Genomic DNA, 19,355 nt, shown 5'->3' on the forward strand with positions numbered 1-19,355 from the left:
ACAGAGAGTACGAATCTTTAATAATTTTCTTCTTTCTTTTTTCTTAAGAAAACACAAAATCTCCTTCCCAAACATCCACCCATCACCTTAACACTTTCAAAAAGCTACAAACTCCCAGTGTTTCACTTTTAGCTTTTTGGAAAGTGGGAAAGTTTCTTCAGAAATAATGTTGTTTACCTGTTGTTTCTAGCATGTCGGGTTTTCTGGTGGTGCTCTAATATTTTTTATGTCTGCTATTTCAGTACAATTCTACACCTGCATGAAACATCAGACAAAAGTGAAACATTGCGTGTTTTTAGCTTTTTAAAAGCGGGTAGGTGATGAGTGAGCAAGATGGGGGAAGGGGCATGAGTGTTTCTTTAAGAAAAATTAAACTTTCGTCATAACATAGAGAAATATATTTCCCAGATTCAATATCTCTGTATTTTTCTACCTAGATAAAAAAAAGAAAATCTGTAAAAAAGTTACAAATTAAGAAATTGCAGTGGGGATGTGGGGAAACTAAAATTTTGAAAACATGATTTCTAGACAAAATCATATTAACCCCCATCTTTACGATGAAAGAATACATAGTTTGTGATCCTGCTTAAGAACAGAAAGCACTTTCATGCAAACCCATGCAAAAAGGACCCTCCCTGCTTCACTTTTAAACAAACAGTAACTTCCATTACACCAGTAATCCAATTCATTATATATCAGCTGTGCGGATTCTGCCCATAAGAAAGGAACAAATAATACAATATGGCTGTAGGTCATAACATCCAGGCAACACTGGGATCCCTGGCAGTGCGTTCTACATAGTCATCAAAAACTATACACACACACACACACACACTCTCAAACATCATCATCATCTGTTTTCCATGCTGGCATGGGTTGGATGATTTGACAGGAGCTGGCCAACCAGGGAGCTGTCCAGACTCCAATTGCCCATTGTGGCATGGTTTCTACAGCTGGATGCCCTTTCTAATGCCGATCACTTTACATAGTGTGCTGGTTAATAATGTGCTGCCAGTATGGATGTGTTTACAGAGCACCAGCACAAGTGCATTTTACATTTCATTGGCACCGTCAAAGGACATATCTGTATGTATGGATGTCAGCAACTTTACTTAGCTCGACACATCTTCTCAAGTCCAACAAATCACCACAATTCCTGGTACTTTGTCATTTCCTCAGTGAGGCCCAGCATCTGAAGATCCTTTCTCATTATTTCATCCCCTATATTCCTGGATCTACTCCTTCCACAGGCTCCCTCCACAATTAGAGCTTGGCACTTCTTTATGCAACTGGCCTCATTCATTACACACACACACACATATCATCATCATTTAGTATCTGCTTTCCATGCTGACACGGATTAGACATATACATATGTACATATACACTACTGTATAACTCAGTACCACCAATCATTTCATTTTATGTACATCTCTTTGTATAGGATCTAACAACTAATGAAACTAATGCCTGCAGTGTGATGAAAACTATGGAATCGTAAGTTTTTGATTTAATACTTTTTGTTTGTTTGTTTTTTTTTGTTTGAGTTCTCATTTTAAAAGTAGTGGGTTGTTATTGTTCAGTTCAGTCCTGATTGAGTATACCCATGATCAAAAGCATTCCAGTGGTGACCATATATTTTTTCCCCTATGTTCAAAGAACCCAAGACCACATTATTTATGACCTTTTCTAAAATAATGGGCTGTAATCTGAGGGAGATTTAGCTATTATTTCTAGCATGGTTTTACAAGTCAGCTCTGGTCAAGCAGACAAGCATTCCAACCATGATTATCTAGCTTGTTTTCATAGGACCACATCATCCATTGTGTTTTCTTCCCTTAAACAGTAAAGTGTGATTTTTGAGGATTATCTGGCTGCTACTTCTAACAGATCAAGTGACCTCTAGAGATTTTATGATTATTTATGATGTGGGTGATGGCACTGTCATTGTTGCTATTTCTCTCCAAGTCTCCATGGCCATCCAGTCTTTTCAGATATAGCATCTCTGAATGCATTAAGCAATTTTTTCATCATTTCTTTTTAAAGACAGTAATGCAAATCTAGGAAATTTAGCTACTATTTCTAACACGAACAACTATGTAGGGGCACCTTCATTGGCTCAATCCTGAGTAGTTGTTTAGTATAAATGTTATTTGCAGTATTTAATTATGTCTTGATGTTTCAAGTTCAAATCTCATTATGGTTGATTTTTGCCTTTTATCTAGCTGAGGTTAGTAAAATATGACCCAGAAATTTATTGGAATCAGTTAAACTTTTACACTTAGGAACCTAGCTATTTTTTTTTTTTTTTATCTTGGTGTATTCTCTAGTACTGAGTGCAAACATGATAGGCAACAAAGGCCAACCTCATGTGACAACTGACTTGTCAGTCACTATATGTCAACTGATTTGTCTGTTACCACATGTCAAGTGACTTGTCTGTCCTTGCATGTGAACCGACTTGTCTGCCTCTGCATGTCATCAAAACATAGGAACAAAGTTAACTGCTCCCTTTTGTTCCATTCACAAACTTGTTTGGAATTATACCAATCAAAATTCAATGGGAAAAGTTGAAAAAATATTCAACAGACTTCACATCAAATCCTAAATACATTTTTTTTTACCAACAGCACATCTAGCTATATTTTGTCTGAGTCTCTTGATGGAAAATCACACAGCTAGAAATCAGACATCAAAGTATGCACAGAAGAAATTAAATATATTACTCTAGTTATCATTGTCAAAACCTTATCTGCCACTAATTCAATGATTAAACCATCAAATAAGTTGTCACACAAAGAATGATTTATTTAAAAATCAAAATTTTTAAATAAAGTTTTGATTTAAAAAAAAAAAAAAAATTGCCAAAATTTAGCAACGTCTGATTTGAAATTAAAATATAATAACAGATGTTTAAAAAAAACATAGAGAGAAATGTATTAAAGTTTTCTCTCTTAGATTAGTGTTCATAACTTCCTTTAAAATAGCTGTAAGCAAGAATAGGTTGATTCATGTGGTTTCGGGTAGTATAAGACTGACAGACAGATAATGTGTCATGTGGGTTTATGTTGTACAAGTTAGAGATATTAAATGCGCTGAGAAGTAAAAACTGGATAGTTACCGAGCTGAAATAATTTGGAACATAGATTTGTCAGTCAGAGTTGACTTGGGGGAGTTAAACAACAACACTAGAAGCCTGAAATAAATATATCTATAATTGATCTTTCTATACTATGAGCCCATTAGGGTGCTTCTATGTGGTCACTAATCTTGCTAGAACTAGCAACCAAGCTTTCTTCAAAACACACCCTAATGTCTTAAAGATGCATTAGATAATGTTGTGTAAAATGATTTTATGCAGTTTATTCTGTTATGTATTTAAAATTGCCAGGTAAATCATCAGGATTATGACTCCTGACATTTACATTGATTTTAAGTATATTTTGTATGAAGCATGTGTTGCACTTTTCAAATAATGATGATGATAAATAACCTCTTTTTGTTATTATTGTCTATGTGATTTTTTAAAAAGTTTCTACAAACCTTTGTTGTCTTTCTGATTGAACCAATAGTGAAAAGTGTTTTCTATAGATCATGAATTCCATAACATTACCATATCTTTTCTTTGATAATTATTATGCATAAGAACAGTCTCTAATCATTTTTAAAGTTTATTATCCAATTAGCAGAGCAAGAAAGTTAAATAATATAACAAACTCTCACATGTATGTGGTGTATGCGTGCGAGTAGATGTAATCGCCTTACCTCAGTTTTCCTTCCTCGACTACGAGTCTGTCCTGTGGTATCCGATCCTCGCGGCTCGCCCGACCCGAAGAACACTAGAAATAGGAGCTGCTTCTCCCAAACCTAGACGATCGCTTGGCACGTCCTCTCCTCACCACAACCCCGTTCGAAAAGGGCACGAAATCACGATCGAGGCTCCCTCTGCCCTTCTTCCTCTTCCAGTCAACTCGCCCTTCCGGTCAGCTCCCCAGTCACTGACGTCATACCACAATGTAGATAAGTTAGTTTTTGATTGATTGATCAATTAATTTTAACACTTTATTAAAACAAAGCAGTTACATTTTGGCAGATTTTTGACATGTAGTTTCAAAAAGTTTTTTCCAAACCCATGGCCTCTAAGTACCTTGTTCACAAGAACACTGCTATTCTTATAAGTGATTTGGTGAGAATGATAAGAAATGTGTCTTGCATATGTGACCCTATGAAATTGGAAAAACACTTACAACACTTTAATCTATTGCATGCAGTTCTCTGGCTACAATCAAAGGAACAAGATTAGAGTGTACAAAGGAGCCAGGACTAAGTACAAGACCATCATAGAGAGTGATGCTAAGGAGATCTGCCTACTGTACAGGAGTAAATCCTGGAACAGCACAGAAAGGACCAGAAATAAGATAGATTAGGCCAACTCTTGGTATGACAACAAAAAATACCAGAGTGTCATGTTCATTGATGCTACCCATGGTGGCAAACTAGCATATCTTTTTAGAAAAACATTAAAGTAATAGAAAGGCCTGGTGCTCTTACAAAATCCCTGATCTGTAGAACTTATCTCTTTGATAAGTTCCCATGTATGGAGAACAATTGTGTTGTATGTAGGATGACCCTGCAAGGTTAGAAATATAATGTATAACTTACAGTGTACTGAGGGACGGTGCAGAAACATGACAACTACTTACATTGGAGAGACTGCACACAGCATAGGGGAGCATATAGGTGAACACTAGCAAGAGCTCAAAGAAGAGAAAGGCTTGTCAGTGCTCTACCAATATGCTCAAGCAGAACATAGAGGCTTAATCAATAGCAGAGAGGTTAAGGTATTATCAACATATAGAACTAACATGACACTTGCACAGACATCAGATGCTACACACATAGTAGTAGACAGACTGAGCCTCAATAGAAAACACGAATGGAACAATAACACCCACCACCACACCACACAACATGACAACTAAAGACAGAAGGGAGAAGAGAGAAGGGGGAAAATGACACAGAGTAATACACACACAATAGACATATATGCACATACTTGTGATACATATATGTGATACATATTTATCACATACCTGTGATAAATATAAGGTCAAATTATTGCTAAGAACAAGCACACATACACACATAAACATGGATGCAAACGTGTGCACATAAAGGATACACATCATAGAAGAACAGAATGAAATAAGTGGAGCAAGAGCACACACGAAGACAGAAAGTGTTGCTGGAGAGATCACAGATGTGTGACAAAAGATTTTGGGACAATGGAGATGAGTTAGAAGAATGGTAGTAAATGAGTGAAAAAAGAATATATAGTGCATGTGTTTATTTGGCAAAAAAAAAAAAATGACCATCTTGAAATACAACAATATTCATTATAATGTTTTCATTTATTTTATTATTTTTACAGGTATACTATTTATCTTCAAATCTATGCTCTGTTTATGTTTTTCTGGTTGGTCAATTTTGTATCGGCAATGGGTCAGCTAACCTTGGCTGGAGCATTTGCTTCTTACTACTGGTCTTTTAACAAGCCTGATGACATTCCTAGCCTGCCTCTACTCAAATCATTCTGGAGATGTTTCAGGTTTGTATTCAATCCTCGGAAATTTATCATATTTCTGTTACCATTTCCCTCAATTTTCTCTAGATATCTCCCCCCCCTCACGCCTCTCTCTCTCTCTCTCTCTCTCTCTCTCTCTCTCCCTCTCTCCCTCTCTCTCTCTCTCATAGCCACACTTTTTTTATCCCGAGTGTGGGATTACATAATATTTACCTTAATAGTAATTATAATATTTCATGATATTATTTACTGTGTTAGCTTTCTGCCAAAGCAAGAACACCATTTACTATCTATCTTCTTCAAATGAAGGACAAGGACCTGAAATGGTAGATTAATTAGCTCTCATAACAAATCTAATTATCAAACTTTTCTAAGCAGTTTAATTCATCTTTTTCTGTCAAGAAAGATTGGATAGACATGCCACATATCCTGTTAATTGTAGAATCTGTATGGCTTGTTGCATCATTGCTGTAGAAGAACACCTCAACATTTAGGGTTTACACTTTCATCTGCTCTTACAGCAGAAAAATCACTAAGAAAATTGTTTTAGGATTCCCAGCCATTTTCTCTTGCTTAAAGAAGTCTGGGAAATTCCGATATCAATCAATTAACTTTATGCTACCACTGATACTCACAGATACATTATCGTAATGACCCTTGGGATACAAAAAGGGCTGAGTTAGCAGGATTTGAACTCAGAATGAAAAGGGTTATAACTAAATACTACCAGACATTTTGTTCAATACTAACAATTCTGCTAATCCACATCTCAGTTACTTTCCTGTAGACTATTTGTTGTTGATGAAGAACATCAATTTCCTCATATTCTTGGTTGACCCTACCCTCTACATGAATTAGTTCCCTATATTTTAGTTATTTCCTTCAAATAGATAATTCACTTATAGCAAGTTTTAAATTTAAATCCTTCACTTATCTTCCAAATTCCTTATTTTTTTAGTATAAGAAGAGCTGCTTTTCATCCTAGTGTTTAATCTTTTCAAAGTGTATGAGTGTTTAAATATTCATGTTCTTTAATCCTTTATTGAATGATTTATCAGAAATTTACACGTTTGGCTTAGTATTTCTGATAAAACATTACACAGCTACCTTACTTCTTTAATGAATTTCTATTTCAGATATCATTTTGGCTCCTTGGCATTTGGTTCCCTGCTTATTGCCATAGTTCAAATGATCCGATTGCTGCTGGAGTACCTCGACCATAAACTAAAGGATGTTGAAAACCCAGTAGCTAAATTTATTCTGAAGTGAGTACAAGAATCTTTATGCACCCATATGTCTCCATTACTTTTCATCTCTCTGAAAATTAATAAAAGAATTACTCATCTATGCCTATGCAATTGACTATGTCATTGAAGATGGTGCCCCAGTTTGGCCATAGTTGAAAAACTTGAATGTGTAAACAAAAAATATGCACCGTTAAGCATATTTTATAGCTAAGTATTTGTCAACTGTAAAATGATATGAGCATGAAAAGTTTTGTATGTGACTATGCAAGAGAGATATCTATGCTTGTATGAATATTCAATGCAGGCTGGTTAAAAAAAGCACTGAGTTGGCAGTGGAAATAAAATACACATATGAGAGGTAGGGAAAAGACATCTTGGAAAGAAATTAATTTTGCTAATCTTGAGACCACAAGTCTCACATATAAGATGATAAAGACCATGTTATTTGGAGATACTGCATTACTGCTTCATGTAACCCATACTAGTACATTATGATATGATGTTGGTGGTTGGTGGTTTTCATACCATTCTGAAATACACAAGTGAAAACAAAATTCCAACTAGAAATTAAACACCAGCTGTAGATAGTTCTCAAAGAATTTACACTCCACTGTAGCACCTGTCACAATTTACAAGTATTGATTTGGCACAAAGGCCTTTTTCTTACCTTGTAGAGACTCTATTATATTGATTCCGGGCCTTCACTATTACTTATGTTATCAACATGGAAAAATAAATGGCAAATATTGACCTCTGCAGTATTCAAAATCAGCTCATAAAGAGTTGAAACTAAATATCACATGGTATTTTATCTACCAGCCTACTTATTCTGTTAACCCACCGTGCTAGTAATATTGGAAGTCAATTTGTTCAAATTAAATTTCCTATATTATTTCATTTTAAATTCTCAATTTTAAATTTCCACTAAATTTCTCTTCTAGATGTATGAGGTGTTGCTTCTGGTGTTTAGAAAAATTCTTGAAATTCTTAAACAAGAACGCTTACATTATGGTGAGTTTAACCAACTTAGTAGTGTTTATATATTGATTTCTCAAAGTTTGTTTCTTTCCCAACAATTCTATCAATAGAGATGTGTTTATGAGACTGAGCTTCTTCTCTAAAGGCTGTAAGATCAGATTCTATCTTTATTACTTGTATTATTCCTGGATAAAACAAATATTTAATAAATAAAATTATTCAGTTAACCATATTAATTTTTTGATTAAATGATTGCCTCAAATAAGATTTAGAACTATATAAGTAACAAATTACATATATGAGAAAAATATAAATGAATCGCATTATCATGTAGATATTTCAATTGTGAAAATGAAATATAATAATCAAATTTAGTAAAGTATTGAAAATAAACACACTTTTACTTGTAAGGAAGTGAAAAAATTCCATCCATTTTTCAAATATACATTGACATGTTATGATATGAATGAATTTCTGACGCTTAAGATAATAAGAAACTTTTGAATATTATAATTTTAGCCATTTAAGTAACTGATCTCAAGTGGATGAAGTTGATGTTTAGTGTTTTCTTACTTAAGCATGTTCTTAAATTGAAATTTCTGTGAAAAATGGAAACTAGAGAAAGACATAAAAAGTTTTTAAAATGCAATGCATGACAAATTTTTTTTAAATTACTTTATATTCATTTTTTTCTTGTAGTCAGGGATGCACTTTCTAATGCTAACTTCTAGCAGGGAAACCTATTGATACAAGCATAGTTGTGTATCTTTCCCAAAGTTATGATGTTGCTAATTAGCTGTTGTAGTAGATGTTGAACCAATTGATCAGTTAAGCTTCATAAATATATAGATTTCTTTAATATATAAACACAGTTTGACCTTTCTGTGACCTTATTGATACAACAAAACCAAATACTTCTACATACATTAAAATCAATAATTTTGTATATACTTTCATTTTCTTACCATGTTGTACTACTTTTCCTTGTTAAATAATGTATTTAATGATTGAATGTCTCAAATGAGTTTCTTGTTTGTTTTCAAGATTGCTGTCCATGGAAAAAACTTTTGTGTATCTGCAAAAGATGCTTTTAAGCTAATATTCACAAACATTGCCAGGTTAGTGTAAACCTTAAAAATATAAACCATTAATACTTTCCTATCCATGCATTTTTAAGTACCCTGGACTTGACTTTCAGTGCCATAGGTTCAGAGAAGTACTGACTGACACATATGACGGGGAGAAGACAAAGACTCTTAGCATAGGGAACAGTTGAAAGTTTTAACTAGGCAGTCTGCTGCATGCATCAGACAAGATCTGTGACTAATACAACATTTCAACTAGTCAGAAGTTGATGTGGTAGTGATGGTGGAAGTGTAGTCTGGTAGATTTTCAGTAAAGCCAAGTGACAAAACTAGAAAGATTGGAAGGAAGTGGAGAGCAAAGAAAAGTATCATGTATACTTAGTGACAAGAGAAGCTAAAAGAGGTTTACACATGTTCTGCAACTGATGATAGAAGCATAAGTTGTTTCAAATTGAAAAGCAGTATACTATATGCAACTGAAATGTCATTGGAGAAAAGAGTGCATGAAGTGATTGTAGATGCAACTGCAAGACAGTGTTAAAAAAGGACAATGCATGGAGGAGAGAGATCAATGGAGGCCCCACTCCAACTACATCCAACCAAAGAACTAGCCATTTGAGTTGACAGTTGTATAGTCAAATGTTTTAATATGGATATGAAAGTAGGAATCTAAACGAAACACATTAAGTTGCTGTTGAGCTGACTAAATTTTATTCATGGCAAAGTATGCCACAAGATACAAAGGAATGTCTCCACAAAAGAACAGGAAGGAAGAATGCTGCATGCTGTTGTTGAGAAATGTAGATCGATAGAAAAATATCAGTGTGAAAAACAATAGAACACCCAGGAAAACAAGGAAGCAAAGCCAGGTGAAGACGAGGAAAGCGAAGCTGTAGAGTACTAAACACAACGGCTGTAGCAGTAGTGGCGAAGAAGAACTAACTTCACTAAACATGGTTGCTTGATGCGGCAGCATTGTCACATCACCCCCATGGGAAGATGGAGATGATACCATTCAAAAGTAGAGAAAAATAGCTCACTACTATAAAACTCCATTTGCTGTCCACTGAAGTTATTAGGAAAACTGACCAAAAAGATGTAGAGTAAGAAGAGACAGGAAAATGTTGACACGACACGTAAAAACATTTTTTCTTTCTTTCGGGGTCACCATTTTAGTGAGGAGTCAAACACGAATCTAGTTTTCTTGTTTGTGTTGTGTTAAACGGCATGTACATTGGTGTGACAAACAATATTCAGTCAAAGTTTAGATAATAAGTTTTTATAGAACTGTGCTTTTACAAAAAGTGCATGTGAAATAGTAAAATGTATACAAACGTGGTTATTTTATAGCTAGTGAAAATTAATTGGTCAGTAGTCGGCTAGAGAATAAGCCAGCTGGCATTAATGGTTAAAGGTTCATCTTGTGTGATTCGTGCTGAAACAGAAGAGAGTAGGAATGTGCCAGCTACATAATGATGTAGGTGTAATAGCTAAAAGCAATGTGAGCCAACTGCCTGAGAGCCAGGAGTCAAGAGGGCAGTCCAGTGAGAGTCATGCCGATAAGATAAGAGGAAGATTAAATGTCCATCTAGAGTTTATATGTTCTTCCAGCAGAAATGCTGTGTCACATAGCACCACCAAAGCGCCTGCTACCAACAACAGAATGAGAGGATGCAACTCTGCTCTGCCACCTTTATTATCATTCAGCCTTAACAACACTTGCTACATTACTTTCTGTATTTAGATATTTTAAATAAATTTGTAAAATTATGTTATGCAATATTTAAATACCTTTTAACAACTTCTATTGTAAGGAAAATGGACATTACAATAGATACCATTATGTACCTTTTGAATACATTTCAACACTATACAGACCAAGCCAAAAGCTGGGAGGTCCACTAGTATATATATATATTAAGACAGAAACATAGCAAACAAGAGATAGTCTCCCCTACTAGCTAATTTGTTGTATAGGCTTAATAAACCAGTGGTTCAAGTTTTGTTAACTGGTGGTCAGGGTGTCTGTGACTTAGAACAAGGAGGACAGTATATATTACTATATTGTGGGGTCTCTGAGATTGCCAGGAGAAAAGGAGTTACTCTCGTTCTTCTGACCTAGACTGAATGCTTACAAAGCAGCCAAGTGCTAAGTTGTGATGTTAAATCAGGCAACAGATTAAGTCTGTTACATATAATTAATAGTAAAATCTTTTATATTTTCCAGGACTGCTGTGATTGATAAATCTACCAGTTTTGTCCTATTCCTGAGTCGGCTTGCGATTGTTTGTGCTATTGGTATGTATTCAGAATTCTTTTTTCAGTACTACTAAAAATATTAGAAAATGTTATTAAAATCACAATTACAATGAAGACAGGAATAATAATAAATGCTGCTGTAGTGGTGGTGGTGGTGGTGGCAGCAGTAACATCAATAATGTTGATAATGATGATGATGACAGTCTGGATGTTGATATCAATGACAATCACATCAGTGATGATAATAGTAGTGTCAAGGATAATGATGTTAACAGTGTTGATGATGATAAAAACAGCAATGACAACAACAATGGTGATGCAATGGGAGCTTAATAATTTGAAGTAATGATATAACTGACGAAAACAACAGATGACAGTAATAATGACTCTGACAACTCTAGCAGTCGTTAGTTTTTGACTATTAAATAATTGTTACAGTTTGGCGGATTTTAGAGGGTTATTTTTTTCTTACCCAAAAATATATGTAGGCGCAAGTGTGGCTGTGTGGTAAGAAGTTTGCTGTCCAACCATTTAGTTCTGGGTTCAGCCACTGCATAGCACCTTGGGCAAGTGTCTTCTACTACAGCCTTGGGCCAAACAAAGCCTTGTGAGTAGATTTGGAAGACAGAAACTGAAAGAAGCTGGTCATGTGTGTTTCTTTGTGTTTGTCCCTAACCACCACTTAACTAGTGTTGGTTTGTTTGTGTCCCCATAAGTTAGTGATTTAGCAAAAAGAGACTGATAGAATAAATACCTGGCTTAAAAATGAAAATTCTGGGGTCAATTCGATCGACTAAACCAGGGGTCTCCAAAGTGGTCGATATCGACCCCTGGGGGGTCGATGGGACTATCCAAGGAGTTGATAAATGCACATCTACTTATTATTTATTTTCTTGTACGTATCAGATGGTTGATGAGGGGTCAAGGATTCCATAAAGGGGTCGATGGTCTAAAAAAGTCTAAGGAGCCCTTGACTAAACCTTTAAGGTGGTACCCCAGCATGACTGCAGTTGAATGACTGAAAATGAGTAAAAGATTAAACGATCACTTCCTTGTCCTGGTAAGGTTAATGAAGTCAATGTTCAACTTTGAATTTCTGTAGTTTTATGCCAATAGGGAGAAACAAGAGAGCTTAATTAATGCATCCATTTCCCCACCTTATAATTGTTGCCTTGCAAGTGTGGGGTAGAGATTGACTTCCCTAGGGATCATATTTATGGGGAAGGCTTTTGTTATCTTTTATCTTTTCTTTTTACCATGGCTGTTGACTAAAATGTCATTGGAGTACAGCTATGCTGTGGCATTGCCTTGATTTGTATAGTTGAATAAATCATCCCCAATGCTTAAGTTTTAGATCTGTCACTTATTCAATTGATCTATTTTGCCAGACCACTATGTTATGGGGACATAAACAAACCAACATCAGTTGGACACACGTGTATGGACACACACAGACACATATAACACACTCATAAAGCATTTAGTTAGCCTGGGGTATCTTTGAGAAAACTTGCCAAATGTGCCATTAAGTGGGACTGCACTCAAAACCATGTGGTTGCAAAGTGAGATTCTTATCTCACAGCTATGCCTGCACTTATGTTAGTTTGCTTCCTCATTCACCATTTTAGGTGTATCTCTGTTATTTACGTACAAATACTACTTCTGCTAAAACAGCTGAGTGGTTAACAAAGGGAAAAGTTTACTTCCGAAATCACTGAAATATTTGAAGTGCTAAAATAAAATAAAAGCATTAAATAAAAAAAAAAATTCAAAAAACATTATTAGTAAAATCATATTATTTGCTTGAATATTATTGCTAATCAAATATGATTATAAATTTAAATTTAACTAGGAATTTTAAAGATATAATAATTACAAACCCAAATAAATGCTGATCAAAGAAAATAATTATTTGATATTTCTGCTTCAATAGGCTATAATTATAATGTTCTGTAATTAAGGCTTATTGAAGCCGAACTATTGAATGTGTTTATTTTACTTAATCTGTAATCATCCCAGCTTTTACCATACTTTCATTTATCTATTTATGCCATACTGTCTCAAATTGTTGCTAGAAGAAATGGGAGGATTTCTAGAGCTTATATTTTCAGTTTTATTTTTTTAACTTATCAGAAGTCCTCCACTTTAATCTGATAATTTCAGCCTTTCATATTTAGTTTATTAATTTTTTATATCTTATTACCATATTAATATAATGCCTGTGTCTTTTCTTTCTGTGTGTTATAGGATTTGCATCATATGTGGTTTTTGGTCAAAAAATAAGTCTTGATGCAACTAAATACATTGATGATCTACAGCTCAACTTCCATGCGGTTCCAATCGTGGTAAGTTTGTTTGATATTAGTCATTAATTATTTTTACAGAGGTTCAATGTATTAAGATGTAGAGTATGATGTGAAAGAGATTTGGTGGTTATTTATAGAGTGACCAGATTGAAACTCCCTTCATATTTGTTTAATGATGATACAATATTATTGTTATACTTGGAGATGGTAATTTTTTTGCCAACTAAACCACACATTATTTGATCTTTAATTTAGTTTTTATTCATATTATTTTTAGTTTATACAGTATCAGTTCTTTTGTTATATATTCTGTGACCTCTTCAGTGATTCTCTGTCCCATGTGTCTCCTTTTTTTCCTGCTTATTCCATTTTATCCTTTTGTGGTATGTATCTCTTTCTGTGTGTATATGTGTCTGTCTGTCTGTGTTTAGTATATGTGTTCCATGTATGTGTATATGGGTTTGTATATTAGTTTGTACCTATGTCATTTATTTATCTGTTTATAATTTTTTTCTCTTTCTCATTCCATCTTTAGTATGTGTATGTGTGTCTTGTATGCATGTATAAGGGTTTGTATATTACACTGTTAGTACTAATGTCTATAAATTTGTTTGGAAGCCACACAGTTGATAGAATTTATCCTAGTATAGATTTTATGAAAGAAAAACATGATGCCAACAACTAAACTCAGATTATAATAAAGGAAAACTGAATACCAGAAGACATTTAGTTTTGAATTCTACCACCTCTGCATACCAACTGCCATGTGTCAAGTTGAGAAGGATGCTACTGCTTGATGGCTTGATGTGCTTAAAAACAGCAACCAAACATCTCTCCAATAAATCATACCTTACTGTTTATATAACATGCACTAACACCAGACACTAACATACATGTATTCATGTGCACACACAGACATACAACTGATACACACACACACACACACACAGCTGATATACACAGTTGACACATACACTTACATATACTTCCACACAAGCATTCATACATGGCTGATACACACCTGCACTCATACATACACACACCTTAGCAAACACATACATATATACCAATAAAGTGATGCCATCAGCTCTCACCCACATGCCTCCTTACACACACACACACACACACACCCTCTCCCTGATCACAAATCTAATGTTGTGCTAGCCCCTTCAAAGACCAGCCAGACAGTGTGATGCCACATGGTCCAAGAAATTCTCCATGTATTTAGTGTTGCTGGAATTTTGATTCCACTTTTAATAATACCATGTGACCTGCTTTGACCAAAAACAGCCAAGTTTCATGAACTTCTTGCACCTGTCCATTCAGCTTGAGCCCATCAGACTAGGTTTCTGTAAAAAGCCTACTAAACTTTAAGTTGCATGGAGGTAACTCAAACTGTTTTAAATTGTAATAATAATAATAATAATATTTCTTTCTACTTGAAACATAAGCCCTGAAATTTGGGGGAAGGGATTAAGTTGATTACATCGACCCCAGTGCATAACTGGTATTTATTTAATTGACCCCGAAAGGATGAAAGGCAAAGTTAACCCCAGCGGTATGTGAACACAGAACGCTAAACATTTCTCCCGGTGTACTAACAATTTTGCCAGCTCAGCACCTTAATAATAATAATAATAATAATTATAAGATATATATATATATATATATATATGTTAAATAAAATGAGACAGCAAAGCCATGGCAGTGTGAAATTTCTAGGACATTTATAAAGAAAAAGGTAGTCTTACAGCTGTTTCAGGGATATAAAATATATCCTCTCATCAGAGACGATATGAGAGAGTTAAATAGAAGGAAATAGTAGAGTTCAATATAAGAAGTTGTTTTGGAAAGAGAAAGATGTAGGAAGTGTAAAGGAAAGTGTGAGAATAAAAATGTATGCTGGATGTTAAGTTTTCTACATACATATCCACACAAGTATTCTTACTTGGCTGATACACACCTATACTCATATATATACACACACCTTAGCAAACACCTACATATATACCAAGGGTGTTAATAAATCCTCTTTAAAACAAATTAGGAAAAATCTACACAAATTCTTCTCTAACCTGGATCTATCCATTACTTTTGAAAATTCCCTTAAAACTGCTAATTTTTTTAGACATTACTTTAAACTTAGAAACCTCCCAATACTCTCCATATCAAAAACCCAACCAGTACCTTAAGTATTTAAACATTAATTCCAATCACCACAAATCCACCTTCGATAATATAGTTAAGAGTATTTCGATTCATATATCTGACCTCTCAGCCACTGAAGAAATATTCAATAACCACAGCCCATATTACAACCAAGCACTTACTGCCAGCAGCTTCTCCCTACAAATAAAATACATCTCTAATACTAGGCTCAAGCAACATATGCCTCAAATCATATCACCATGACATGCTAACCATCATAATCATAAGAGACCATATGTGCAGTATACTAGAACCCCAGGAAAACACAGATTAAGACAGCTTAGACCACACATGCACACATATAACACTAGGTCAAAAGCTAAAACAGTTAACAATAACAGGCCCTATAACCCACCTCTAATTTCTAAAAATATAGATTATACTACTCCTAAGCAACCAAAAAAAGCTGTGGACGCTATATTCTATGGTATATACCTCCCATCTCATTAAATGTTAAGAACTTAGCCAAATCCTTTTTTAATATATTAGACTCCAACTTCGCTCATCAACATAAATATTACTCTATCTTTAATAGGACTACTTTAAAGTTATCCTACTCTTCCCTGCCCAACTTTGAGCCTATAATAACAGCCTCTAATAGATGAAAACTTTCTCTCTATTATCAAAATATACACCGAAACAACTCTGAATACACAAGTGCCCAACACATACATAGCTACAACATCATCCAAGTATCATCCAAGCTGATGTTTATTGGTAATTAAACTTAATTTGCAACACCTGTGCATATTTATCAGCTTTGTTTTTGTTGATAATTCTTATCAACAACTTTTCCTGGGATCATGATTTGGGAAGACCTACAGTTGTAGGCTAAAGATCGGACATAATCTCTTGTGGGCAAGAAATATAAAATAAAGTTTATTATAAACAACACAAACACTTTGTAATTTAACAGCTTTCAATATGATACCTGTTAAACAGAAATTATTTTTATTTAATGAAAATTTAATAAAATCTAATCATAAGTAAGTGAAATTATGCTAAATACAACTAAATTGAAAATCTTTTGCCCCTAACTATATCGACAATTCTGAAAACTTTTGGGTGTGAAATTTACATGAGTAGCTTTTTTTAACAAATTTTATTCTGAAAATCACATGCATAAATTACACAAGTGCACAAATTACATGGGTTTTATGGTAATCATTTCTGATACAGACCACAACCAGTTTCCTCACAATCCAAAGTTATTTCATTCTTAAAATTATTTTCTCTCTTTCTCTTTTAGATCATTATTATTGGTACCTATATCATCACATCACTGTTCTTCAGTGTTTATGACATGGCTGTGGATACCCTGTTTCTGTGTTTCTGTGAGTACCTTTTCAGATTTTTGGATGCTGTAAATTATCACAAGCAGTGTATACATTTATCAGCATACATGTCAGTTTATTTTATTAATAGTATCTAGCTTTAACTGTAAAGTACACTCTTGCCCCTAAAAATCTTTTGTTTTTTAACCATTATATGTTGTGTAGAGAATTGGTCTGTCCACAAGCCCAATATTCTATGGTTTCTTTATACTCTTTTTGTTGCATGTGAAATAAGAGTTGTTAACCTCTAACTCAACCCTCCTCCATTTCTTAGGGGAAGGAGACCTTGAGTGATCCCTCATGACTGTCACAACACAGTGTAGCCAATTCTGAGAAACAGAGAGAAGAATCAGCCTCAGTATTTGACCAATATTTTGTTAATCAACTCTGGAAAGTTTCGTTCGTTTAACGTCCGCTTTCCATGCTAGCAAGGCAAATTAATATAGAATTTTATTTAATGGGGCTGTACTTGAGAACACATGTCTAAGTAAAATCACAGCCATACATGCATATAGGCATATCCTTTATGGCCATTCCTCTACTCCTCCTTGCAGGTGCCAGTGCCACGTAAGATAATAGTCATGCTGGTGCCACATAAAATGCAGCCATGCTGGTACCACAGAAAATGCAGTCATGCTGGTAGCATGTAAAATACACTTGTGCCAGTACCATGTGATGTGCACATGTGTCAGTGTCACATAAATACACCAATGGCAGTGACACATAAAAAGCACCCAGCACACTCTGTAAAATGGTTGGCATTAGAAAGGGCATCCAGCCTTAGAAACCATGCCAAAACAGACAATTGGAGTCTGGGCAGCTTCCAGGCTGGCCAGCTCCTGTCAAATCATCCAACCCATGCCAGCATGGAAAGCAGACATTAGATGATGATGATGATGATGATGATGATGATGATGATGATGATGATGATGATGATGATGATGATGATGATGATGATGATGATGATGATGATGATGATGATGATGATGATGATGATGATGATGATGATGATGATGATGATGATGATGATGATGATGATGATGATGGCATCCTCCATTAAGTGCAGGAATGGCTGTGTAGTTAGGAAGTTTACTTTGCATCCACATGGTCTTTGAGTTCAGTCCTTCTGTGTTGCACCTTGGTAAGTGTTTTCTACTTTAGCTCCAGGCTAACCAATGCTTTGTGAGTGAATTTGGTAAACAGAAACTGTGTGGAAGTATGTTGTGTGTGTGCGTATGTATGTACATCTTTGTGTTTGTCTCTCATTGCTTGACAATTGTTTATGCTGATTTGGTTATCTCTCTGCAACTTAGTGGTTTGGCAAAAAGAGACCCATACACTGACTATTACACTTGAAATAAGTATTAGGATGTTATGATATTGTGCTCAGATAATAACTTTATAAATGAATGAAGAAAACATTGCAACAATTCCAAACCAAAGTGCAAAATGGCAAACTATAACTTCAATTGTCCACAAGCAAACTGGTCTGCACCACAGTAAGCATACTAAGGTGAAAAGAGTAAATCCACAACAATGAGTCAATGTATATCTAATGTCAGCTGGTAGAGTCCATAAAGTGTCCCCTTGAATGAATCAATATAAGCTTAACACTGACTGAATGACACTTAATAAACAATGTTTTGTGTCGAGGCAACTGGAGTTGTCTCATAGGGTTACTATGATCAACTAAACCTTTCCAGGTTATGCTAGAGCATTACTGCAGTCCAATGACTGAAACAGATAAAAGAATGAAGGTTTTCAGTCAGTTTACAGAAATAAACTTTTTCTAATGAGTATCACATATGACTAAATTGATTACCTTTGCAACTGAAAAATATTTCACTAAGTTCAATACGCACAAGTATCGCTGTATGGTAAGAAGTTTTCTTACTGACACACACACACACGTGATCATTGCCAGAGCAGCTGTCTAGCTTCCATGCTAATGGCACGTAAATAACACCATTTGAGCAAGATCGTTACCAGCATCGCTTCAATTGCACTTGTGCCAGTGGCACGTTAGAAAATCATTCAAGCGAGTTCATTGCCAGTGCCGCTGGACTGGCTCCTGTGCAGGTGGCATGTAAAAAAAACACCATTTTGAGCGTAGCCATTGCCAGTACCGCCTGACTGGCCCTCGTACCGGTAGCATGTAAAAGCACCCACTACACTTTCGGAGTGGTTGGCATTAGGAAGGGCATCCAGCTGTAGAAACTCTGCCACATCAGATTGGAGCCTGGTGCAGCCAACTGCTTCACCAGTCCTCAGTCAAATCGTCCAACCCATGCTAGCATGGAAAGCGGATGTTAAATGATGATGATGTGTGTATACGCTTGTTTACCCCACCACCA

General features: G+C 35.1%; 1 protein-coding gene across 6 annotated transcripts in view; it reads left to right on the forward strand.

Moving 5' to 3' along the window:
- Positions 1–19,355, forward strand: part of LOC106869316 (choline transporter-like protein 2) — a 159,727-nt gene that overhangs the window by 135,029 nt on the left and 5,343 nt on the right. For all 6 annotated transcript variants that reach the window (XM_014915012.2, XM_014915013.2, XM_014915009.2 and 3 more), the window contains exons 15-22: positions 1,445–1,497; positions 5,432–5,608; positions 6,721–6,849; positions 7,773–7,842; positions 8,854–8,927; positions 11,122–11,192; positions 13,401–13,498; positions 16,917–17,001. In XM_014915012.2, the coding sequence (XP_014770498.1) occupies positions 1,445–1,497; positions 5,432–5,608; positions 6,721–6,849; positions 7,773–7,842; positions 8,854–8,927; positions 11,122–11,192; positions 13,401–13,498; positions 16,917–17,001 (757 nt within the window). The remainder of the gene's footprint in view (positions 1–1,444; positions 1,498–5,431; positions 5,609–6,720; positions 6,850–7,772; positions 7,843–8,853; positions 8,928–11,121; positions 11,193–13,400; positions 13,499–16,916; positions 17,002–19,355) is intronic.

Source organism: Octopus bimaculoides, chromosome 1 (genome assembly GCF_001194135.2).
Source record: "Octopus bimaculoides isolate UCB-OBI-ISO-001 chromosome 1, ASM119413v2, whole genome shotgun sequence".
NCBI classification, from domain to species: Eukaryota; Metazoa; Mollusca; class Cephalopoda; order Octopoda; family Octopodidae; genus Octopus; species Octopus bimaculoides.